Source organism: Salvelinus fontinalis, chromosome 5 (genome assembly GCF_029448725.1).
Source record: "Salvelinus fontinalis isolate EN_2023a chromosome 5, ASM2944872v1, whole genome shotgun sequence".
Lineage (NCBI taxonomy): Eukaryota > Metazoa > Chordata > Actinopteri > Salmoniformes > Salmonidae > Salvelinus > Salvelinus fontinalis.
In genome coordinates this window covers 13,900,989-13,928,227 of record NC_074669.1, presented here as the reverse complement: position 1 = coordinate 13,928,227, position 27,239 = coordinate 13,900,989, and the positions used below count along the sequence as shown (strand labels likewise).

The 27,239-nt window shown below is 42.4% G+C and overlaps 1 protein-coding gene across 2 annotated transcripts in view; it reads right to left on the bottom strand.

Moving 5' to 3' along the window:
- Positions 1-6,409: 6,409 nt before the first annotated feature.
- Positions 6,410-27,239, bottom strand: part of atp8b3 (ATPase phospholipid transporting 8B3) — a 34,569-nt gene continuing 13,739 nt past the window's right edge. For both annotated transcript variants that reach the window (XM_055922538.1, XM_055922539.1), the window contains 13 exons: positions 26,532-26,720; positions 26,104-26,216; positions 25,421-25,585; positions 25,131-25,242; positions 24,977-25,052; positions 24,585-24,708; positions 21,882-22,068; positions 21,476-21,699; positions 9,367-9,450; positions 9,005-9,229; positions 8,737-8,875; positions 8,492-8,622; positions 6,410-8,266 (listed from right to left, as the gene is read on the bottom strand). In XM_055922538.1, the coding sequence (XP_055778513.1) occupies positions 8,012-8,266; positions 8,492-8,622; positions 8,737-8,875; positions 9,005-9,229; positions 9,367-9,450; positions 21,476-21,699; positions 21,882-22,068; positions 24,585-24,708; positions 24,977-25,052; positions 25,131-25,242; positions 25,421-25,585; positions 26,104-26,216; positions 26,532-26,720 (2,024 nt within the window). In that variant the 3' untranslated portion in view covers positions 6,410-8,011. The remainder of the gene's footprint in view (positions 8,267-8,491; positions 8,623-8,736; positions 8,876-9,004; positions 9,230-9,366; positions 9,451-21,475; positions 21,700-21,881; positions 22,069-24,584; positions 24,709-24,976; positions 25,053-25,130; positions 25,243-25,420; positions 25,586-26,103; positions 26,217-26,531; positions 26,721-27,239) is intronic.

Here is a 27,239-nt window from a genome sequence, read left to right as displayed (position 1 = left end):
GACAGCACACAGCCCTGTGATCATACCCAGTTCTGTGCACAAGGCCATCCTGGAGAAAACAACACAACCCCATTGAAAAAACAAAAGCTCAACCTCTCATTTCCTCTCCTCCCTCTATCCACTCCTTCTTCGCCAAAGGTATTCCCTGATGGCCAGCCATTTCAGCGAGCCACTCGAATCATACTCTGGCAAACTAATGAATCGAAAAATGAATCGATGCAGACAGGGAGAGGGAACGGGGCTTTGACCCTTCTTGAAGGTGAAACAGAAGACGCTTGGCAATAAAGATACTCAGATCTGCCCGGCTGCCTAGGTCTATATTGTTGCACAGATGTTGGAGGCCTGCAGGGAGACTTTCGTTGCTTGGGAGAAGCAGAAGTGTCTGTCGGGGAGGTGAGGGAGCGATACGTCTGGACATGCTCTTTGTTCAGGAGGGAGCTGCTTTTCACTGATCAATACAGAAACCAAGCGACAACACGGCCAGGCAGGCGACAAGAGAACGGCATTATAGCTGCTGTATAGAATGTAAGAAGAGCACATGGAACCCAGTGGAGGTGGCGACACAATGGCCTAACAGCTGCCCAGTCTGCTTTGCACATAAGGTGCCCCAGTGCTCCCTGCTGGTTATAAGAGTAAGCTGCAGCCAGCAGTCCTCTAGGAAAGGCCTCACGGTGTGTTCCAGGGCTGGGGAGAGAGAGGCCATGGCACATGTTCAGGCCCTCGCAGATCTCTGAAGGCAGATCAATAGTGAGCCATTATCCTATTGTTGTTCCTCATCCAACGAGGACTGGTGAAGTAGGAGGAGGGGGATGGTTCAAGTAGCGCCCAGTACCCTGGAAAATAGAAGTCAGGTTTTTAGCAAACACTCCAAATACGTTACCTTGATAATACTCACCAAGCAAATAGATGGCCTTGTGTCACAACCCACACGCTAGGGTATTGAAAAGATACACACAGAAACACATACAGCTGATATAGAGATATGTCTCAGTTTCATTTAGTGGACAGAGGGGTAATGATGGATCCAGAAACATTTGAGGTGCTACGGAGATTGAGCTTTACATCATCATTTATGCAAAAATGGTGAGGAGGTTTCCTGTTTTGAAACATCTCAAATGACACACAGTTTAGATGCATTTATCCGTCTGTTACCAAAAATTATGATCAGCAGATTTGGAAAAGAGCAAATTTCCCGCTGGATATTCCCACACAATGGTTATTATCTGTGGCTAGCCATCACACACTACAGTCACAAATGCTACAAGAACTAGTGCCAATGCTAACTGCCTTAATGATAATCAGAGAATATGGTACTGCATTCACACACAGCTACAGTGTACCCTACCCATAATGATGGGCAGCATGTACCATAGCAACCAACAATCAACTTTTAAGTGAATTAGAATCTACTTTTTTAGAAAACGAAAAGTTAACCAGATTTTAAGGCATACAATACCAAACCTCAAAACCACAAGATACCACAATATGTGTAACAAAGACAAATCCACCAACACATTTTTGAAACAGAGGAAAATCTCCCTCTTTCATTCTATCGTTGGTTCTCTACCCCCTCTTCCCTCTCTTTCTTTCTCTTTCTCTCTTTCCCTCTCTTTCCCTCTTTCACTCTATAATATTGATGCGGGTAATTAGTACCATAGACACAAAGTTTCTCTTTCTTGTTACTTCTGTGCTCTGTCGTGCATAAGTAAGGCACCTTGTTGATGAATCAAAAAAAGACAAATGAAAGGACTTTTTAAAATAAAAAAAGAGCGATGTGTGGACCTAGACCAATGAAGGACATCGTTTTTTTTGCATTATATGTGAATATTGACAAGGAGGAGACATTTCCCAAGACAAGGAGAAAGCAGGGAGATGGACGGTGTATTCTTCATGCCGTTACATGTCAGGGCTGCGGTCTGTACTTCAGCACCTCGTTCATCTGAGCCCCAAAAACGGGCTGTGAAAAGGGGACACAACATGACCTCCATATGTCCTTGCTGATTATATGTGTGTATGGGGAGGGAGGGATGAAGGTTAAAGGGGAGTTAGAACATGGATGTTATCTGTGGGGTCTTAAAATGCAACTGTAGCATTTCCAACTATGTAGTTAGATTAACTGTGGAGAATAGATAAGACACTTTGATAGTTTGATAGAACGTCTCTAAACTCGCTTTGCTATAAGCAGTGAGTTTAAAGTCTCGAACGATGAGAAACATTGATTTGTGGTACACAGTTCAGCAAGGACAGAATTCAGCTCTATGTACGTGGCTGAATAAATGACCTTTGTTTGTAGTGAGAACCGATGTGGCTACCTCACTAAGCTGAGTGGTTTGTGAAACCGCCACGAATACCAAAGATTACTCCAGCCTGCCAGTCCCATGCTACCCGGGGGACACACACCAAAAAGAGCCCCCCTCTGCCCCAACGTTGTTAAAGACAGACACACTGACACAAACAGACACACTGACACACTCCACACACATACCGTAAATGTACAGTGCAGTCAGGCTGCATTGTACCACAAAGGAGGAGGTGGCTACCATGCAGATAGAGTTGAGTGCCTTTTTCCTTCAACCACAGGTGGGACTGCTCTGGACACACGCACACACACACACACACGCACGCACGCACGCACGCACGCACGCACGCACACACACACACACACACACACACACACACACACACACACACACACACACACACACACACACACACACACACACACACACACACAATTTGTTATTAGATGGACAGAAAGGGGCACAGAGTGGGGGCTGTGTCAGCATCTTCTTTCATATTGACTTTCCATCTTGATACACTAGAATAAAAGCACTTTATCATGTAGAAAGTCTAGAAAACATTTTCTAGACACAATTTATTTCAGACAAAAATATGTTACTTTGAATTCCGTAAATCACTTTGTTACTGCATAGTAGTTGCTGTCGGAGGGGCTCAGAGGGTGCCCTTGTTTTCTTAGCCTGGTGTTCTTCTGTTCTCCGTCCCTTCACTCCTCCCAACAGAGATATTTTTATGTAACAGAGAGGGAGGAGGTAAAGGGCTTGGCAGAAGTCAACAGTGGCCAGGGTGTAGTTGTAATATCTTACCACTGTATATCATTCTCCCTCCACACTTGCTGCAAGCACTAATGCTGCGCGGGGCACCTGAACAGTCATTGACAATTATAGACAGACACAACTTCTCTCTCCCTCCGCCTCCACCCTGTCTATACTCACACTCCCCCTGGCCGGAGCTAAGACTTGGTAGGCATCTGTTGACAATTAATTCTGAAATACCTCAAACCTTTCAAGTTTATGTAATTAACTGAAAATAATCATCCTAATGATAAAAATGACTATGATTCTATGATTCTATGATTCTATGATTCTATGATTCTATGATTCTATGATTCTATGATAGTTAGTTTTGGAACTTGTGACTTGAAGCTTTATCCTGTTCAATGTTTTTATTTGTTTGCTTATTTTTCTTTTACGTTTCCTGTTTGTTTTGCTGCGGCATGCACTTAATGTTTTCATAAAGTAAAGACATTGTGAATGTTTCTGTGGAAAAAGAGGAAGAGACAGGAGAGAATGCTACAAGAGGAAGGGAAGAGAGAGAGGGCTACAAGAGCTACTTAACACGTAGATAGATATTTAGCTCAGCTATTTTAGGTGTGTATTTTTAAAGAAAAAAAAAATGTAACGGATTTGGATCGGATAAAAAAAAAGCATAATTTGAATATCAACCTTAGGAAGATGTTTTTTTACTCATCCCAAGCTTTCTTCTGCCATTTTGTTCTCTTTTCTCCAAAACAATTTCACAGTTACTTTTGAAGTGTGTTCAAGTGCTCCTGATGTTATTAGTATATTGAAAACAGCACCTCCTATTGAAAGGGAGGTGCAAAATTTCTTTTCTGCATGGATATTGTATAACTGTATAGAAACCTACAGGAATGACCTGTGATTTCGTGCGATAAGAGGAAGGAAAGACTGAGGTGGACGGAGGGGGGTATTTAGCAAAAGGGCGGGCTGGGGTCGGGATTTGGCATTTGTTTTTAGAAATTTTTGTCACTGTTGGATTCTCTGGTTGTGTGCATGTGTTGTTGCAACCCTCTCCCCTCCCCATGTTTTTTTAATGCATATAAATCCTGACAGTAGGGGACAGTGTGCTGGGGGAGGTTCCACCCCTCCTCTCCAATCAATCTCATTCAATCTCATTCCTCAGCCTGGCTACTAACATGGTCCTGTTGGTGGCTGTCCTGCTTTTCCAAGGCCGGGTTGTTTCCTTGGAGTTAATCAGAGGGACTAAGCCACAGGCCTGTATGTACTGTATGCCATCATTTTCTTCAGTCTGTGTGTGTATGTGTGCCTGCATTTGTATTTATCTGAAGAAGTGATCTTTCTTTGGTTTGCAATCTTAGTCAAGCGAAATTCTAACATTTACCAACCAACCAGTACATTGGCAACTGACCCCTCCAACCAGAAATGTTCATCTACTGTTAAACAGCATATGTGCATCATCTTCCTTTGGGATGTAAAGTTGCCAGTCTGCCTGCAGTCAGACCCGGTTAACACCCCAGTCACACTGTGCTCTCCCTCTTCTGGTGCCTGTTAATCAATCAGAACCAAGTGTCTTTGTGATGGTAGAAGACAATCAGTTTCAAAACAAGAAAAAGGTAGAGAGAGGACAGGCCAGCAGGGGGGTTGGAAGGAGAAATCGGGAAAAGAGGCTCTCTGGGTCATTTACAGATGTATTGCGCCGACTGCAAAAATATGCCCACTACCCACTACTACCCACCACCCCACACCCTATCATCAATCTCATCACAAACAACACATCATTACAAACAACTCAAACCAAACAGTTATAACTTACCTCGAGACACTCCTACTCTGACACCCCTTGTCTATATGATTAACCCAATGCAAACTACGCAACCCACAATGCAGTGCTGTGCAATGCAAGACAGCTGTTACTACATTTCCCATCTGACCCCTGTCCAACATGGTCTCCTGCTGATCTAATGTTGATGAAACCAGCCATGAGAGATATGAGGCTCTGGCTGGTGGCTTTTGCACAGAAAACTATGCAAACACCTGACCCCCCAATCTTAATCATTGCTGCTGGGTCAGAGTGTACAAACTTCTATCCCCCACCTACCCTTTCCATTTCATGACATCTGCCCCCTTCCCGGTTTCCGCCAGAGTGGGTTTAGCAGCTTCAGTCACTCAGGGTACTGTAGAGAGGGCCTGGAGAAGAGAGGCACTGCAGCACTGACTCTCTAGTGGGTACCAGACTGTGCTTTTACAGCTTTTAGAAAGACCCCAAACTGTCATTTACATGAAATGGAGTCCATGCCCAAGTGGGTAGACTAAATCAATTTTCTACATGGTTCAATGTGTTACAATGTTGTACTGCATAGTCTCTGTTCAGGGGCAACGAAGGCCCCAATCAATCAATGCAGAGACATCCATATGGAAGGAACACTCTTTAAAGGCAAGGGTGACTTACAGTACACATACTCATACACACACACAAACTCACTCACCTGCATGGAATTACAGACAAGTCTGCGCTTTGAGAGCATTTGCTAAAAACCAAAGATGAATTCAGAGGTATGACAATCTGACAACTGAACCGAGACAATGCCCGGCTCTTAAAGCTGCTCTAGTTTCCTGTGAGGGATTTCAACACTGGCCATGTAAACATGCCTCCCTTGCTGTTAGAAAACACACACACACACACACACACACACACACACACACACACACACACACACACACACACACACACACACACACACACACACACACACACACACACACACACACACACACACACACACACACACACACACACACACACACACACACACACACACACACACACACACACACACACACACACACACACACACACACACACACACACCTGTGCGTCCTGCAGGATGTTGAAGGCCCAACACACTGAGAGCCTCTTGTCCCTCCTCCTACTGCAGAAGCAGGAGAGCCTGTGGATAACTCTTTATTTAGCTTTAGTGGATACTTTCGAGAAGGGAAAAAAATCGGAGTAATAACCGTTACAGAAAATAAGAATTTAAAAAGGATAATATGGGTAAATTGCGTGTTTTGAAACAAATTAACAAATAAAACAATTGTAAAACATCTGTGCTGTCTCAGTTTGGTTTGTTGTCGCTCTTGAAAGGATGTAATGTTCTATGTGTAATGTTCTATGGGCAAATACACAAATGTATACCCCAAAACATGGGGCACACACATCCTACAGTATGTTGCAATCCAAACAATCTTCTCTCAATTACTATGCATCCCAAGGTGTATTGAATTGATCTAATTTAACAATGTAGGTGACTGCTGAAATAAAAATAAGATTTTTAAACCAATAAGGTGTCAAATATCATTTATTTAGAAAAAATGCATACAAAAGAGAACAGAAAAACATACAAATGTAGGATTTCAATTTGAGACAGTTTGCTACAGCAGGAAAATAATCCTGCAACAACAGGACATGTGAATTATTATGTGGATTATGTAATTAATTGACATTTTTGTAGGAGTTGATATATATTTCGTAAGGTAAATTACAAACTTCAGAAGCCTTTTTAAACCTCAAATACACTACAAGTTATGCATTTTCAGCATTACAGGAAATGCACTACTGTATATATACAAAGTATGTTTATATCCCTTCAAATGAGTGGATTCAGCTATTTCAGCCACACCCGTTGCTGACAGGTGTATAAAATTGAGAACACAGCCATGCAAGCACCATAGACAGACAATGGCTGTAGAATGGCCTTACTGAAGAGCTCAGTGATTTTCAATGTGGCACCATCATAGGATGCCACCTTTCCAACAAGTCAGTTTGTCAAATTTCTGCCCTGGTAGAGTTGCCCTGGTCAACTGGAAGTACTGTTATTGTGAAGTGGAAACATCTAGGAGCAACAACGGCTCAGTCGCAAAGTGGTAGGTCACACAAGCTCAGAGAACGGGACCACTGAGTGCTGAAGCGCGTAGTGCGTAAAAATGCAACATTCACTACTGAATTCCAAACTGCCTCTGGAAGCAATGTCAGCACAAGAACTGTTAGTCAGGAGCTGCACGAAATGGGTTTCCATGGCCGAGCAGCCGCACACAAGCCTAAGATCACCATGTGCAATGCCAAGCGTCGGCTGGAGTGGTGTAAAGCTCGCCGCCATTGGACTCTGGAGCAGTGGAAACACATTTTCTGGAGTGATGAGTCACACGTCACCATCTGGCAGTCCAGTAGATGAATCAGGGTTTGGCGGATGCCAGGAGAACGCTACCTGCCCAAATGCATAGTGCCAACTGTAAGGTTTGGTGGAAAAGGAATAATGGTCTGGGGCTGTTTTTCATGGTTCGGGCTAGGCCCCTTAGTTCCAGTGAAGGGAAATCTTAACGCTACAGCATACAATTACATTCTAGACGATTCTGTCCTTCAGACTTTTCAGCAACAGTTTGGGGAAGGCCCTTTCTTCTTTCAGCATTACAATGCCTCCGTGCATGGAGCGAAGTCCATACAGAAATGGTTTGTCGAGATCGGTGTGTAAGAACTTGACTGGCAATGTTCCAACATCTAATGAGAAGCCTTCCCAGAAGAGTGGAAGCTGTTAAAGCAGCAACGGGGAAACCAACTCCATATTAATGCCCATGATTTTGGAATGAAATGTTCAACCAGCAGGAGTCCACAGATGTTTGGTAATGTAGTGTATCTCCTGCAACAGGGTGATCAAATTAAGATCGTACATCTGTATGCCATCCTCACAAACCACTCCCATATCATCCAACCATCATTTGAACAGCTACACCCCGGTCTGGGATTCTGCTGTCCAAGGTGCTGAACTACCAGTGCTAAATCATGGGTTAAACTATGACCCTATAGACAGGCCCTATTTGCAATGTTTTTACTGCTGTAGAAAATATATTATTCTTGTAGTTGTGGAGGGACCTACACACATTATCAATCCCATTTCCATCTATTTGGATGAACCATTTTCAGTAATATTCTTCGGAGCATCATCGCTCTGTGTTTGGCCTGCTAGTGTGACATTTTCACCTAAAGTTCCCCCCCTGTCCACCGGGGGAGCTGTGCCACGGCAACTAGCTCCAGAAGTGATGAGCCGGCCGATGCCTCGGCCCTGAGACATGGCGTAGGAGGAGCGGCGGTGGGAGTCTCCTCTCCTGAAGCCAGACTTCTGCAGCTCTACAGGCCCGTGCTTGGTGATGTGAACCTGGGGGAAATCAGAGAACAGGTCAAACATGACTTCTCTCCACTGTGGGTAATGTAACATGGCCATTCCACATGCGCGCGCACACACACACACACACACACACACACACACACACACACACACACACACACACACACACACACACACACACACACACACACACACACACACACACACACACACACACACACACACACACACACACAGAGTCAATGGCAGTCTCACCCTATGTTTGTCTGGGTTAGTGAGGATGATGTTGAGGGTGTGGATGGTAAAGGAGGGTAGGACAGCAGTCCAGGCTGTCAGCAGGGCTGTGAACCACACCACCGGGCTGGGGAAGGCATTCTGAGACACACCTGATCAGACCACAGACAGACACACCCAACCACCTCAATATTACCACACACATAGTCAGTTCAAGACAGTATAAAATATCAATGTTAAGACAGTGGTAGAAGTGAGCTGTGTACCAGGGAAGTAGTAGTCAACTGGGGACATCTCAAATAGCTTGGGACTGTGAGTGATAGGCGTACACACAAAGAACAGGCCAAAGCTGACACACATAGCAGCCACACTCCACTTAGTCCAGTGTCTGGTCAGGAGAATGATCTGAGACACACAAACCAACACACAATGTCCATGTCAATACATGTATCATAATCATCAACGATAATCAGCAGTGATGTGTAACTTCATAGAACTGTTTATGTCCGTTCCATGACCTCTAACTCTTTTAACCTCAATGGTGGCAGAGAACAACAATGCTATGCTGACAGTGACGGCCATGGTCTGGTAGTCCAGGGCAGAGTTGTAGAAGATCCCCAGGGGCATAAAGAAGAGAACCAGAGAGGTGTAGAGGGCATGGAGCAGGGTGGCAGCCAGCAGCCAGGCGTTGAACAGCTCCTGTCTCTGGCCAACCTTGTAGAGCTCCGGCCAGCTCAGACTGCACTCTGCACTCACATCCTATAGGAGAGAGCAGATCAAACAACAGTATGGTAAGGGTCAGGAGTGTGTCCATGGCCACATGGTGTAAAACAGAAACACTGGGCCCCTTGAGATTTCACACCTCGCTACAAAGATGCCTTTCTCTTTTCTCTTACCTGCTCAAAAATGCCCAGGCATTCTACTGGCATTGCAGTGTAGAACACAGTGTACAGGATGATGAACCAATTCTCATACAGAGACTGGAAGAAAACAGCACAGAAAATGGCTAAAACATTGGGCTCTTTTAAAAAAGGTTGCAGTTCCATTATATGATTTGGGGGGTATTTGTTGGGGGGGGGGGTTACAGGTATTTACATTCATATAATTTCATAATCCATATATTTTCTATTCATTATATATACATTGTACCTGTGGGCTGCCACTCCAAAGAAGAAGAAAAAAGAAGAGAACATAAAATAAAAACATTACAAAGGATCATATTTTTTGTTTAATTAATAATAAATTAAGTATAAACAGGAAAACAAAACAAAAAAAGAAGAGGGCCTCCCATTCCCACAACCCCAGCCAACAGCCAGCTGTAACAGTCTTTGATTGATTGAGAGATTCAAGGAGCTATCATCGTTATGTAACATAATAGATGCAAAGCATGAATATTTACATTCAAGCACTTCTAAATTAATTTTGTAACTTTGCCCCAGAAACATTTAACTGCAGGGCACTCCTACATCATATGAAGGAAAGTGGCTACCTGATTTAGGGGACACAGTGAAGAGGTGGGAGTTGGGGCCAATTTAATCGTAAAACGTTTCCTTGGTGTTAAATACAGTCTGTGAACAAACTTAAAATGTTATAAATTGGTTTAGATTACTGAATGCCAATGTCATATTTTTCCATATTCGCTTCCAGTTAAACGGTCGTTCAGATTCAGTCAGGTCTGTGGACCATACTTTTTAATGGCTGGCTCAGAATATGAGGTTTCCAAAAGTTGATAATTTATTTATAAATTCCATAATTGGATGGTTCGGGAGTTGGGTTTCCCGAGAGACTCCATAGGCCAGGATAGCTGACCTAAATTGTAAATACAGAAAAAAGGAGTTGCCTGGTAATGTGTATTTATGTATCTTTCAAATCTTGGAATGTTCTCAAACCATTACTGTACATGATATCGCCAAGGGTACGGTTTCCACATTTGGACTGTTGGTTGGGATGTAAAAGGCCTCCCTCCATATTGCAAGGCATTATTGTGAAATATTGGAGTATGGGCATGCCATTTTGATTACCTTGATTACCAGTTCCATTGTTTTTCAATAGCCAGAAGGGGAAGAGATGGGAAGCTTTGAACTACAGAAATTCAGCCAGGGCAATATATTACTTTCAATAATATTTATTCTGCCGGTTAAAGCAACTGGAATGTTATTCCATCTACTGAGGTTGGATTGAATTGATTTGAGCGTTCTGTTAAGGTTTCTGACAGTGGTTTTATCCAAGGAAGGAAATATATCTACCCCCAAATATGTAAAATGGGAAACGACTGGGATTCCATGAGCAGAGACCAGTGGCGGTCGGTGCCGTTTAAGATGAGGGAGAATTATATTTTTTTTAATGAACATGGACTTTCTATTACAGCATATTGGATGACTGTCATTCATATTCCATTCTCCCAGTTCAATGTAACATCGATAGGATGAGGCTACTACATCAGTCTTAAATGTTCTCTGTACCCATCATGAGGTTGCTACAATCTAGCCTATGAATGAAAGACTACAACGTAGGTGCACAGGTCGAGATAATTTTGAGTAATGAAGGTGACAGACAGTGACATATTTAATACCGCTTTGCACTCTTGACTGCATCTAGCTGATCTAGGGTGTAATCATTAGTCCAATAGTTACAAACAAGAGTTTCTATTGGATAAATTCATGTATGTTAATCCCCGTTATCCCCAAATTCATGTACGTTTAAGCTCCTTTGTTTTGTTAACATTGAGGGAGAGGTTAATTTCTTGGCACCACTCCACCAGGGCCCTCACCTCCTCCCTGTAAGCTATCTCGTCATTGTTGGTAATCAGGCCTACAACTGTTGTGTCATCTGCAAACTTGATGATTGAGTTGGAGGCATGCGTGGCCACGCAATCATGGGTGAACACGGAGTACAGGAGGGGGCTGAGCACGCACCCTTGTGGGGCCCCTGTGTTGAGGATCAGCGAAGTGAAGGTGTTGTTTCCTACCTTCACCACCTGGTGTTGAAGGCTGAGCTATAGTCAATGAACAGCATTCTTACATAGGTATTCCTCTTGTCCAGATGGGATAGGGCAGTGTGCAGTGTGATCACATCGTCTGTGGATCTATTGGGATGGTATGCAAATTGAAGTGAGTCTAGGGTGTCAGGTAAGGGAGAGGTGATATGATCCTTAATTACCCTCTCAAAGCACTTCATGATGACAGAAGTGAGTGCTATGGGGCGATAGTAATTTAGCTCAGTTACCTTTGCTTTCTCGGCTACAGGAACAATGGTGGCCATCTTGAAGCAAGTGGGGACAGCAGACTGGAATAGGGAGAGATTGAATATGTCCGTAAATACTCCAGCCAGCATGCGCATGCTCTGAGGACGCGGCTAGGGATAACGTCTGGGCTGGCAGCCTTGCGAGGGTTAACACGTTTAAATGTCTTACACTCATCAGCCACGGAGAACAAGAGCCCACAGTCCTTGGGAGCGGGCCATGTGTGGCACTGTGTTATCCTCAAAGCGGACGAAGAAGGTGTTGAACTTGTCCGGGAGCAAGACGTTGGTGTCCGTGACGTGGCTGGTTTTCCCTTTGTAATCTGTGATTGTCTGTAGACCCTGCCACATATGTCTTCGGCGACTCCACTTTGTCTCTGTATTGCTTTTTTGCCAGTTTGATTACCTTATAAAGGGAATAACTACACTGTTTGTATTCAACCATATTCCCAGTCACCTTGCCATAGTTAAATGCGGTGGTTCGTGCTTTCAGTTTTGTGCGAATGCTGCCATCTATCCACGGTTTACGATTTGGGTAGGTTTTAATAATCACAGTGGGAAATGAGGAAGTCAGTCACCGTGTCTGTATACACGTTGATGTTATTCTCAGAGGATACCCGAAACACTTCCCAGTCCGTGTGATCAAAACAATCTTGAAGCATGGATTCCGATTTGTCAGACCAGCGTTGAATAGACCTAAGCACAGGTACTTCTTCTTTGAGTTTTGTGCCTATAGGAAGGGATGAGCAAAATGGAGTCATGATCTGATTTGCTGAAGGAGGGCGGGGGAGGGCCTTGGAGGTAGTGGTCAAGTGTTTTAGCAGCGCAAGTACTACAGTCAATTTGTTGATAGAACTTTGGTAGCATTTTCCTCAAATTTGCTTTGTTAAAATTCCCAGCTACAATAAATGGGCCCTCAGGATATGTGGTTTCCAGTTTGCACAAAGTCCAGTGTAGTTCCTTGAGGGCTGTCGTGGTATCAGCTTGAGGGGGAATCTACACGGCTGTGACTATAACCGAAGAGAATTCCCTTGGGAGGTAATACAGTCGGCATTTGATTGTGAGGTATTCTAGGTCGGGTGAACAAAAGGACTTGAGTTTCTGTATGTTATCACAATCACACCATGAGTGGTTAATCATAAAACTTACAGCCCCGTCTTTCTTCTTCCAGGAGAGTTCTTTATTCCTGTCTGCGCGATGTACTGAGAACCCATCTGGCTGTATTGAACGGGGACAGTATATCCGGAGAGAGCCATGATTTTGTGAAACAGAATATGTTACAGTCCCTGACGTCTCTCTGGAAGGTGATCCTAGCCTCGAGCTCGTCTACTTCATTGTCTGGAGACTGAACATTAACGAGTAATATACTTGGAAGCGGTGGATGGTGTGCACGCCTCCTGAGTCAGACTAGAAGTACACTCCGAATACCTCTTCTCCACCGGTGGCGTCTTGGAGCAGCATCTGGGATAAGTTAAATTGCCATGGAGTGTTCGAACAAAGGATCCAATTCGGGAAAGTCGTATTCCTGGTCGTAATGCAGGTGAGTTACCGTCGCTCTGATATCCAAAAGTTATTTCCGGCTGTATCTAATAAGACAAAAAACTTTCTGGGGTAATAATGTAAGAAATAATACACACACAAAAAAAAAATACTGCAAAGTTGCTTAGGAGCTAGAAGCAGAGCTGCCATGTCTGTCGGTGCCATCTTTTTCCAGTGTTGGATAGCCATAGCCATAGCCAGCTAGCTAACATAGCATCCCTCTCTGTTTGAACCGGGTGTTTGCATAGGCTAAACTAACTAGCTGCATTAGCTAAGTGAAAGTGAAAGTGAAAAATGTTTTACTAGGAAATATAGCTAGCTCTCCCTCTCTCTCCCTCTCTCTCTCTCTCGCTCTCTCTCTCTCTTTTTGCTTCACCTTAATTTTGGGAAGAAATTAATGTGTTCAAAACTGTTCAACTATTATCTTTCTCTCTCTTTGAGTCAACTCCTCAGCACATTTTATTTGCTGCAGTGCTAGCTAGCTGTAGCTTATGCTTTCAGTACTAGATAAATTATCTGATACTTTGATAGGGTGGACGACATGCCAGTTCATGCTGCAAGAGCTCTGATAGGTTGGAGGACATCCTCCGGAAGTTGTCACAATTACTGTGTAAGTCTATGGAAGGGGGTGAGAACCATGAGCCGCCTAGGTTTTATATTGAAGTCAATGTATCTAGAGGAGGACAGAAGCTATCTGTCCTCTGGCTACATCATGGTGCTACCCTACAGAGTGCTGCTGAGGCTACTGTAGATCTTGCAAAACAGTGTGTTTTAATCAATTATTTGGTATAATATATTTACAATATTTTTAATGTTGCACTATTTTTATGTTCATGAAATTCACTGAGGATGGTCCTCCCCTTCCTCTTCTGAGGAGCCTCCAAAGGTAGAGGTGGAGTCTTCCATCAGGCAGTAGGGCTGATTTGGTTATATCAATTTTATAACTTGAGATTACGATGAATTTATATATGATCTTCAATGCGTTTGGGAGCGATTGATATACATTGTCTAGATATGGTAAAGTATCATTTGCGTATAATGAGATTAAATGATCAGTAGATTTGAGGGAAATTTCTATTATTTCCTTTGATTGATGAATTGCATATGTTCCATTGAGAATACAATTAGCAAAGGAGAAATTGGATCGCCTTTTCTGCTGCTTTTAGTAATTCTGAACAGAGAGGAGCAGATATGACCTGTTAAAACTTGGCTATGTGATTGGCATATAGCATTTTAATTATATTAATTAAATTGGAGCCAATTCCCGTATGTTCCAAGACAGACCAGAGATATGACCAATCTAGTCTATCAAAAAAAAAGGATGCATCGAGAGATAAAACAGGTCAAGGAGCTGTTGTTTCTGATGAAGCATTTTAGATACAGTATGTAGGAATTGACGGCGGTTATCCAGGGATAATTTATTTTGTTAGTGTGGACCAATTTTGGTAAGTACGTCTCGAGATGGGATGACAACATTTTGTTTATCAAAGATTTGGGGCCATAGTGTCGAACACTGGGTGGCATCCTTACCTTTGTTTTATTAAGGGGAAATTAGTGCTGTATTCACATCTTAAATAAACCCTTGTGAACGGCTGTGCTAATAATTTTGAGCAATATTGGACCTAATTGATTTCAACAATTTAAATAGAGCTCAGAAGCAATACCGTCCCATACAGGCGATTTGCCTTTATTCATACTACCCAATGCCCTTTTGAGATCATTGAGAGAGACTTGGTCTCCCAGCGAGGTGGCTTCTTCTGTTGAGAGAAGATGAGTTCCTCATTATTTTAGAAAGAACTTAGTCAAGCCTGGTCTGGATTTACAATCAGAGACTTTGTTGTCCTGAAGCCACAACTTTAGAAGTATGCTTGGGGTCAATGTACATAAAGAAGACCCATTTGCGACCAAGCTTTAACTTCCTGACTGATGTCTTGAGATGTTGCTTTAATATATCCATATCATTTTCCTTCCTCATAATGACATCTATTTTGTGAAGTGCACCAGTCCCTCCTGCAGCAAAGCACCCCCACAACATGATGTTAGCACCCCGTGCTTCACAGTTGGGATGGTGTTCTTCGGCTTGCAAGCGTCCCCCTTTTTCCTCCAAACATAACGATGGTCATTATGGCCAAACAGTTCTATTTTTGTTTCATCAGACCAGAGGACATTTCTTCAAAAAGTATGATCTTTGTCCCCATGTGCAGTTGCAAACCGTAGTCTGGCTTTTTTATGGTGGTTTTGGAGCAGTGGCTTCTTCTTTGTTGAGCGGCCTTTCAGGTTATGTCGACATAGGACTCGTTTTACTGTGGATATAGATATTTTTGTACCTGTTTCCTCCAGCATCTTCACAAGGTCCTTTGCTGTTGTTCTGGGATTGATTTGCACTTTTCGCACCAAAGTCCATTCATCTCTAGGAGACAGAACGCGTCTCCTTCCTGATCGGTATGACGGCTGTGTGGTCCCATGGTGTTTATACTTGCATACTATTGTTTATACAGATGAACGTGGTACCTTCAGGCGTTTGGAAATTGCTCCCAAGGAAGAACCAGACTTGTGGAGATCTACAATATTTTTTCTGTCTTCGCTGATTTCTTTTGATTTTCTCATGATGTCAAGCAAAGAGGCACTGAGTTTGAAGGTAGGCCTTGAAATACACCCACAGGTACACCTCCAATTGACTCAAATTATGTCATTTAGCCTATCAGAAGCTTCTAAAGCCGTGACATAATTTTCTGGAATTTTCCAAGCTGTTTAAAGGCACAGTCAACTTAGTGTATGTAAACTTCTGAGCCACTGGAATTGTGATACAGTGAATTATAAGTGAAATAATCTGTCTGTAAACAATTGTTGGAAAAATTACTTGTGTCATGGACAAAATAGATGTCCTAACCGACTTGCAAAAACTATAGTTTGTTAACAAGAAATTCGCGGAGGGGTTGAAAAGCGAATTTTAATGACTCCAACCTAAGTGTATGTAAACTTCCGACTTCAACTGTACAGTATCAGTCAAAAGTTCAGACACACCTACTCATTCAAGGGTTTTTCTTTATTTTTACGATTTTCTACATTGTAGACATCAAAACTATGAAATAACACATATGGAATCATATAGTAACCAAAAAAGTGTTAAACAAATCTAAATATAATTTTTTTACTGTTGGAAAAGCATTTCAGGTGAAGCTGGTTGAGAGAATGCCAAGAGTGTGCAAAGCTGTTATCAAGGCAAAGGGTGGCTTCTGTAAAGAATCTGAAATATAACATATATTTTATATATTTTGATTTGTTTAACCTGTTGAGGATGGGGGCGCTGTTGTGACTATTTATGCTAATCGTGTAATTTTTGAAACGGCTTCCCACAAAATCCTTGATCGTACAATATGCATATTATTATTATTATTGGATAGAAAACAGTCTATAGTTTCTATAGGAGTTGAAATTTTGTCTCTAAGTGGAACAGAGCCCATTCTACAGCAATTTCCCTGACATGGAGTCAGATTTCAGAAATTTTGGCCCCTGATCTGGAGTCAGTTAAAAGGGCACTGTTATTGCTATGAGTATACGGACACTGCTTACGTCTTCCCCTGGATGCCTTTACGTGATGACGATTTGAATGGGGTCGATTGCGCGTTCACAGGCACTACAAATTAAAAAACCCTGAGGCTAGTCACTCTTTTGGAGCTGCGTCATGCGCCTAGAGGACACCGACCCGCACCTGTTCCAAGCATTAGTGGAGGGAGTAATATTACTCGGGTCATGTTTCTACTCGTTATGGGAGTTAAAAACATCATAAGGTAGTTAATTTAAAGCGTTTTATAGCAATTTATATCCGTTTAGTGCGATTTTGGGACATTTATTTCTGAAACGCTGTGAATTGCTGGGCACGCTTCCAGTTCATCCTGAACGCAGTTGGCATTTCCACATGGCAAGAGGACAGCTTTCCACCAAAAGACGATTACTCCCAAGAAAGGATCCTTTGCCCAAGATACTGATGGAAGAACAGCTCAAAGTAGGACATTTTTATTATGATAAATCGTGTTTCTGTCGAAAAATGTTAGTGGCTTAGGACGCCATGTTTTTTGACGTAGCTTCGCTTGGCGCAAACTGTATTGAAAAGTAAGGATAAATAAAAAAATGTAATTCCGCGATTGTATTAAGAATTAAATTGTCTATCAATCCCTGTCCACCCTATATTTTTTAGTCACGTTTATGAGTATTTATGTATAAGAGTAGATCACTGTCTAAGTGGCGCACGGACATTTTCTCACCAGCTTGGCTACATTTCACATTGTCTAACCATGATTTTGGTGGCTAAATATAAACATTTTCGATCAAACTCTATATGGATTGTGTAATATGATGTTACAGGAGTGTCATCTGAAGAATTCTGAGAAGGTTAGTGAAAAAATTAATATATTTTGGCGATGTTGACTTTTATCGCTCACTTTGGCTAGAATCAATGCTGGGCTGCTATGTGCTATGCTAATATAACGATTTATTGTGTTTTCGCTGTAAGACACTTAGAAAATCTGAAATATTGTCTGTATTCACAGGATCTGTGTCTTTCGATTAGTGTATGCTGTGTATTTTTACGAAATGTTTGATGATTAGTAAGTAGGTAAACACGTTGCTCAATGTAGTTTTTCTAGTCCATTTGTGACGGTGGGTGCAATTGTAACCTATGCCATCTACCTGAAATATGCACTTTTTTCTAACAAAACCTATCCCATACCATAAATATGTTATCAGACTGTCATCTGATGAGTTTTTTTCTTGGTTAGGGGCTATAAATATCTTAGTTTAGCCGAATTGGTGATAGCTACTGGTGTTGGTGGACAAATAAAAGATGGTGGATTATGCTAATGTGTTTTTAGGTAATAGATGTACATCTTTACATATTGTGTCTTCCCTGTAAAACATTTTAAAAATCGGACATGTTGGCTGGATTCACAAGATCTGTGTCTTTCATTAGCTGTATTGGACTTTAATGTGTGAAAGTTAAATATTTAAAAAAAATATTTTTTTTGAATTTCGCGGCTCTGCCTTTTCAGTGGGGGGGGGGGAGTGCCGCTAGCGGCACCCTCATCCTAGACAGGTTAACACTTTTTTGGTTACTATATGATTCCATATGATGTCTTCACTATTATTCTACAATGTAGAATATAGTAAATATTAAGAAAAACCCTTGAATGAGTAGGTGTGATCAAACTTTTGACTGGTACTGTAAGTAAATCAGTCAATTGAAATAAATTCAATAGACCCTCATCTATGGATTTCACATGACTGGGCAGGGGTGCAGCCATGGGTAGGCCTGGGAGGCCGTAGGCCCATCCATTTTGGAGCCAGGCCCACCCACTGTGGAGCCAGGCCCAGCCAATAAAAATAATTTTTACCCATTAAAGGGCTTCATTACAAACAATATAGACATAAAGATGGTGGTGGCTGTTTAGTGTGGCATTTGACATTATTGATCATAGTCTACTGCTGGGAAAAACATATGCGGGTGACTCAACACTATACACGTCAGTTACTACAGCGACTGAAATGACTGAAACACTTAACAAAGAGTTACAGTTAGCTTCAGAATGGGTGGCAAAGAAAAAGTTTGTCCTAAGTATTTTAAAAACAAAAAGCATTGTATTTGGGACAAATCATTCACTAAAACTTTAACCTCAACTAAATCGTGTCATGAATAATGTGGAAATTTAGCAAGTTGAGGTGACTAAACTGCTTGGAGTAACCCTGGATTGTAAACTGTCATGGCCAAAACATATTGATACAACAGTAGCTAAGATGGGGAGAAGTCTGTCCATGATAAAGCGCTGCTCTACCTTTTTAACAACACTATCAACAAGGCAGGTCCTACAGGCCCCAGTTTTGTCGCACCTGGACTACTGTTCTGTCGTGTGGTCAGGTGCCACAAAGAGGGACTTTGGAAAATTGAAATTGTCTCAGAACAGGGCAGCACGGCTGGGTCTTACATGTACACAGAGAGCTAACATTAATAATATGCATGTCAATCTCTCCTGGCTCAAAGTGGAGGAGAGATTGACTTCATCACTGCTTCTATTTATGAGAGGTATTGACATGTTGAATGCACCGAGCTGTCTGTTTGAACTACTGGCACACAGCTCGGACACCCATGCATACCCCACAAGACATGCCACCAGAGGTCTCTTCACAGTCCCAATGTCCAGAACAGACTATGGGAGGCGCACAGTACTACAGAGAGCCATGACTACATGGAACTCTATTCCACGTCAAGTCACGTCATGCAAGCAGTAAAATTATATTTAAATAAACAGATAAAATACACCTTATGGAGCAGGGGGACTGTGAAGCAACACAAACATAGGCATATACACATGCATACATACGCACGATAACATAGGCACTATACACACACGTCACATGGATTTTGTGTTCTAGATACGTGGTAGTAGAGTTGGGGCCTGAGGACACACACTTAATATGTTGTGAAATCTGTTGTGAATGTAATGTTTTTAAAATTGTAGAACTGCCTTAATTTTGCTGGACCCCAGGAAGAGTAGCTGATCCCTTGGCAGCAGCTAATGAGGATCAATAATAAATACAAATACAAATAAATTGTCCTCAGTTTTATCAGCTGTCCAGGTGGCTATCTCAGATAATCCCGCAGGGAAAGAAGCCGGGTGTGGAGGTCTTGGACTGGCGTGGTTACACATGGTCTGCGGCTGTGAGGCCAGTTGGACATACTGCCAAATTCTCTAAAACAACTTTGGAAGCGGCTTATGGTAGAGAAATTAACATAAAATTCTCTGGCAACAGCTCTGGTGTACATTCCTGCAGTCAGCATGTCAACTGTGTGCTCCCTCAAAATTGAGACATGTGTGGCATTGTGTTGTGTGACAAAACTGCACATTTAAGAGTGGCCTTTTATTGTCCCCAGCACAAGGTACACCTGTGTAATTATCATGCTGTTTAATCAGCTTCTTGATATGCCACACATGTCAGGTGGATGGATTATCTTTGCAAAGAAGAAATTATCACTAACAGGGATGTAAACAAATTTGTTGGATCTTTTATTTCAACTCATGAAACATGGGACCAACACTTTACATGTTGCGTTTATATTTTGTTTCAGTATAGATTTGTCCCATATGTCCAAAATACCATTCAAGTCTGTCCTAATAACCAGATGGAATTAAGTTAATTCTAATAATATGCTGTTGAGAGAATAAAAATATGAATTTGGAGCGTACATATTAATGAAGGCAATTTTCTTTCCATTATGGATACATTAAAGGAAAGTGATTCTGCCTTCTTCGTCTTCACCTTTTCTTATGTTTCATTATGATTATACCTTTATACAGTATACTGGTTCTTTATATTAATATGTTTTTTTGCAGTGGTGTAAAGTACTTAAATAACAACACTCTAAAGTACTACTTAAGAAGTTTTTAAGGGTATCTGTACTTAACTTTACTATTTATATTTTTGACAATTTGTACTTTTACTTCACTACATTCCTAACGAAAATAATGTACGTTTTACTCCATACATTTTCCTTCACACCCAAAAGTACTTACATTGAATGCTTCGCAGGACAGGAAAATGGTCCAATTCACACACATCCCTGGTCATCCCTACTACCTCTGATCTGGCGGACTCACTAAACACACATGCTTAGTTTATAAATGATGTCTGAGTGTTGGAGTGTGCTCCTCTAGCCATAAACTAAAAAACAAGAAAATAGTGCTGTCTAGTTTGCTTAATATAAGGAATTTGAAATGATTTATACTTTTACTTTTGATACTTAAGTATATTTAAAACCAAATACTTTCAGACTTTTACTCAAGTAGTATTTTACTGGGTGACTAACACTTTTACTTGAGTAATTTTTTATTAAGGTATCTTTACTTTAAGTCAAGTGTGACAATTGTATACTTTTTCCACCACTGGTTCATTGCTAGGATATCAAGACAGCTGTAACATTTGATAGCAATATTGAGGCCTTTCAAATTCCAAGAAATAATGGGTAGCGTTGCCATAAAAAAAAACGAATACATTATTAACGATGGAATTGTTATCTTTAGTGTTAATAAGCCCATGGATGTGAAACAAAAACAGGACCCACAGGGAAACCCACCCATTGGTTGTTCCCCACCCAGAACCCCCTCCCCCATAAACCATTAGCGTTATATGAATGATTCTGGTGCTAAACCAATGTGACCAGTGTTGACATCTAACCTGGGCACTGAAGCCGTTGAAGAAGCCGAACCAAATGTGCACCAAAGCGAAGCTGCAGGTTTTGTACAGGAAGTAACGCAGAAAGACAGCAATTCGGCGGTACGACCAGCGTCCGTGGACCAATAGGAGTCTCTGTAGGAATCTGAACTTGGCCAGGGTATAGTCAGCATTCTGAACTGCCTGACCCCCCTCTACCCCAGCCAAACCTACCCCTATATGAGCCGCTACACGAGGGAGGAGGGGAGAGAGAGAGAGAGAGAGAGAGAGAGAGAGAGAGAGAGAGAGAGAGAGAGAGAGAGGGAGTGAGTGAGTGAGTGAGTGAGAAAGAACATGTTAAATACACCCTGTCTTTGAACAGAAATCATAACATAATTTCACAGTCAACCTTTTTGTCCATCACACTCACTCTTGATCATGTTCACGTCGTTGGCGCCGTCACCTATTGCCATGATGATGGAGGCGGTGTTTTTCCTAACGAGTGTGACCACGTCAGCCTTCTGGCCGGGAGTCACACGGCAACAGAGCACTGACTGGCACAGCCCTGCCAGGGACATGAACCTGGCACCCCATTCTGGCCTGGCATCAAACTCCGCCTGAGAAGGGACAAACCATGAACACTATTAACCTTTTGTCTGATGGTTTTCTGAATAAACAACAAGATAAGGCAGCCTTTAGATAAAGGGAGTGTTTACTAGACTCAGAGCAAATGAATGATACAGAATTATGGATAATCACTAAGCTATAATGTTTTCAGTCTTATGGTCTTAAAAGGGAGCGTATTAGCATTAACACCTTTACTACCGGTCCAAAGATTTAGAACTGTCACGCCCTGATCTGTTTCACCTGTCTTTGTGCTTGTCTCCACCCCCACCAAGTGTCGTCCATCTTCCCCAGTATCCCCTGTGTATTTATACCTGTGTTCTCTGTTTGTCTGTTGCCAGTTTGTTGTGTTCGTAGAACCTACCTGTGTTTTGTTTCCCTGCCCCCGCTTGTTCCTTGCTCCTGTTTCTAGTTTCCCGGTTCTGACCGTTCTGCCTGCCCTGACCCTGAGCCTGCCTGTTGTCCTGTACCTTTGACCCACTACTGTGGATTACGGACCTCTGCCTGACCTGATCCTGAGCTTGCCTGCTGTTCCGGTGCCTTATATCCCCTCTGAATTATTGACCCCTGCCAGCCTTGACCTGTTGTTTGCCTGCCCCTGTTTAAAGAATAAACTTTAGTTTCTTCAACACTGTCTGTGTCACGCCCTGACCTTAGAGAGCCTTTTTATTTCTCTATTTGGTTAGGTCGCGGTGTGATTTGGGTGGGCATTCTAGTTTTTCTATTTCTTTGTTGTCCGGGTATGGTTCCCAATCAGAGGCAGCTGTCTATCGTTGTCTCTGATTGGGGATCATACTTAGACAGCCTTTTTTCCACCTTTAGTTTGTGGGATCTTGTTTTAGTGTAGTGCCTGTGAGCACTGCATTTGCTTCACGTATCGTTTATCCTTTATTGTTTTTTGTGAGTTTCATTATTAAAGATGTGGAACTCTACGCACGCTGCACCTTGATCCGTTCATTTCAACGAACGTGACAGTCTGCACCTGGGTCCTTAAAAGGTGATTAGAACACCTACTCATTCAAGGATTTTTCTTTATTTTTTTTACTATTTTCTATATTGTAGAATAATAGTGAAGATATCAGAACTGTGAAATAACACATATGGAATCATATAGTAAACAAAAAAAGTGTTAAACAATTGAAAATATATTTTATATTTGAGATTCTTCAAATAGCCACCGTTTTTCTTGATGACAGCTTTGTAATCTCATGACATTCTCTCAACCAGCTTCATGAGGTAATCACCTGGAATGCATTTCAATTAACAGGTGTGCCTTCTTAAAAGTACATTTGTGGAATTTCTTTCCTTCTTAATGCGTTTGAGCCAATCAGTTGTGTTGTGACAAGGTGGGGGGGATACAGAAGATAGCCCTATTTGGCAAAAGACCAAGTCCATATTATGGCAAGAACAGCTCAAATAAGCAAAGAGAAACGACAGTCCATCATTAGTTTAAGACGTAAAGGTCAGTCAATACGGAACATTGCAAGAACTTTGAACGTTTCTTCAAGTGCAGTCGCAAAAACCATCAAGAACTATGATGAAACTGGCTATCATGAGGTCCGCCACAGGAAAGGAAGACCCAGAGTTACCTCTGCTGCAGAGGATAAGTTCATTAGAGTTACCAGCCTCAGAAATTGCAGCCCAAATAAATGCTTTATGGAGGTCAAGTAAGAGACACATCTCAACATCAATTGTTCAGAGGAGACTGTATGAATCAGGCCTTCATGGTCAAATTGCTGCAAAGAAACCACTACTAAAGGACACCAATAAGAAGAAGAGACATGCTTGGGCCAAGAAACACTAGCAATGAACATTAGACCAGTGGAAATCTGTCTTTGGTCTGGAGTGCAAATGTGAGATTTTTGGTTCCATCCGCTGTGTCTTTGTGAGATGCAGAATAGGTGAATGGATGATCTCCTGTATGTGTGGTTCCCACCGTGAAGCATGGAAGAGGAGGTGTGATGGTGTGGGGGTGCTTTGCTGGTGACACAGTCAGTGATTTATTTAGAATTCAAGGCACACTTAACCAGCATGGCTACCACAGCATTCTGCAGCGATATGCCATCCCATTTGGTTTGTGCCTAGTGGGACTGTAATTTGTTTTTCAACAGGACAATGACCCAACACACCTCCAGGCTGTGTGAGGGCTATTTGACCAATGTAAGTGATGGAGAGCTGCATCAGATGACCTGGCCTCCACAATCACTTGACCTCAACCAAACTGAGATGTTTGAGATGAGTTGGAGCGCAGAGTGAAGGAAAAGCAGCCAACAGGTGCTTAGCATATGTGGGAACTCCTTCAAGAGTTGGAAAAGCATTTCTAATGAAGCTGGTTGAGAGAATGCCAAGAGTGTGTAAAGCTGTCGTCAAGGCAAAGGGTGGTTATTCGAAGAATTTGTTTAACACTTGTTTGCTTACTACATGATTCCAAATGTGTTAAAAAAATGAAGAAAGAAAAACTCTTAAATGAGTAGGTTTTCTAAACTTTTAACCGGTAGTGTATGTTTACCAGTTCAGGGCCGGTGAGGACCAGTGCTGATTTCTCCCCAGCCCTCTCCCTGTCCACACACCACAGCTCTGTCTCTTTGCCCTTGGAGAAAGTAATCTCTGGATCAGGAGACTGGAGGAGCTGCCTGTGGGAGGATACAGAAAAATAGATATATTGGAAAGTATCGTCAATGTGTGTGTGTGTCCATGTGTGTGTCCCCGTGTGTCTCTGTGTGTTTGTGCGTGTGTGTGTGTGTGTGTGTGTGTGTGTGTGTGTGTGTCTCTGTGTGTTTGTCCGTGTGTGTGTGTGTGTGTGTGTGTGTGTGTGTGTGTGTGTGTGTGCGCGGGAATGTGTGTCTTTGTGTGTCTGTGTTTTCGTCTGTGTGTATGTGTGTGTGTGTAAATATGTTTGACCTCAGTTCATCCCCTTCTAGTAGTCTGGTATCAGGATCCAGAAGTCTGCAGGCGTACCCTATGTTCACCACTGTCTCTGCAGAGAGAAAGAGAGAAAAAAAGGAGTGAAAGACCAACAGACAGAGACAGACAGACAGCGGGGAGCAGTAGTTACCTTTCTTGTCCCCGGTCAGCACCCAGACTTTGAGTCCAGCCTGTCTGAGCATGGAGATGGTCTCAGGGACCTCGTCCTGCAACCGGTCCTCTATAGCTGTCACCCCCAGCAGCTGCACAACAGGAACCAGGATGTAGAGAGTTTATCACTCTGATTTGGATCACATTGCATTTATATAAAGCGTTCATGAGTTTCCTTGATGGGCGTCATCCTTTGGAGCGTAGGAATTCTCCTCAAATGTCATTGTATGGTAAACATACTGTAATGCAGTGCCCTGATTATGAGGATACCTTTAGATCTCTCTCCATGTCGTCATGCAGCCGTTCCAGCATGTCATCACGGTTACGGGTTGTTATGGCAGCCTGGGCCATGGTTTTGCTCCACTCCTCCCATTTGGCCTCAGATACAGTACGCTCAGCTATGCACAGAGTCCTCAGACAGGACTGGGCAAACAGCTGGAGGAGGACAGGAATATACTGGATGATATGCTGGATGAGATGTTGGATGAGATGCTGCATGAGATGCTGCATGAGATCTACTTACTCTGCTTATTATCAAATCTAATTGTATCTGTCACATGCGCCGAATACAACAAGTGTAGACCGTACTGTGAAATGCTTACTTACAAGGCCTTAACCAACCATGCAGTTCAAGAAATAGAGTTACGAAAATATTTACTAAATAAGCTAAAGTAAAACATTTAATAAAAAGTAACACAATAAAATAACAATAACGAGGCTATATGCAGGGGGTACCTGTACCGAGTCAATGTGCGGGGGTACAGGTTAGTCGAGGTAATTTGTACATGTAGGCTACCTGCCGCCGCCCCAGTGTGTGTGTGTGTGTGTGTGTGTGTGTGTGTGTGTGTGTGTGTGTGTGTGTGTGTGTGTGTGTGTGTGTGTGTGTGTGTGTGTGTGTGTGTGTGTGTGTGTGTGTGTCTGTGTGTGTGTGTGTGTGTGTGTGTGTGTTTTACATCTAAGGCTCTCTCAGTGCTTTCCAGATGTGGACAGTCTTTTTGTAGTCTCTCCAGGATCACTATGTCAGCACCTTTACAGTATAACTTCAGCCCTCCCTCTGGCTCCCGCACTGCACACACAAAATACATCAGAGGATAGAACACATTTATACATGTCAGGAGAGTACATCAAGATGAGAGACTGAGGGATAGAGAGATGAAGGGAGAGAAAGGGAAAGAGTCCAGGATAGGGGAGCTGTGGGGCAGATGCATCCAGTCTCACTCAGGTAGTCACTAGATAGCCATGCTAGAACGTACAAAAGAGGAAATTCTGTCAGATCTTTTGAGAAAGTACATCTTTAGGATATATTTTTTACGGGTAAGCTCAAGGTTAGGGTCGTACATTCATCCTTTCTAACATGGCCAGATAGTAATGTCAGTCTTACCCAGTACAGACATGCGTCGCCTCTGGCTGGTGAAGTCTAGCAGAGTGAGGAGCTGGTAGTGGCGTTTGAGGCCCAGCTCACTGACTGTCAGAGAGTCCCTGGTCCTGGAGAGGAAGACCCAGCCCAGCTCCCTGGCTGCCCCCACCAGGGCCTCTTCGTCTGGGGACGCAGCCTGGTACACCGGGGCCCCTGGGACAAACATCACGCAACAGAACTGTAACAGTATCTGGGCGATTCCAAGCCAGCATAGCACAAATATATTTTTGGGCATCTCAGATTCTTCTGGCAATTCTCACATAGTAGATTTATTAGGAGGAAGGATGTTCGGCATACTTTTTACATGAAAATCACGAAAGTGGCAATTTTAGGCCCTTTTTAGACCTATATATGCCTCTTGTCAGACCCTATGATCTGTGAACCGTACATGATACAGACAACATCTTTGTGTCATTATGCTCCTTATAGTGTTCTCTCAAATATGGAGTATGTCTTGATTCTGAAATATTATTTTTCACATTAATTTATTCAACACAGAATTATGAATATGAATATCTCAAAATAACCCCTTTAGATATAGCTTCTTATTTTTAGACATATTGCTTGGAACAATATACTCTTTAAACAAGTCACATTTCCAGAGTGGGTGCTCTGCTACTTTTAATGATATGACCCATTTTATACATAGAAATTGACATTATAGATCAATAT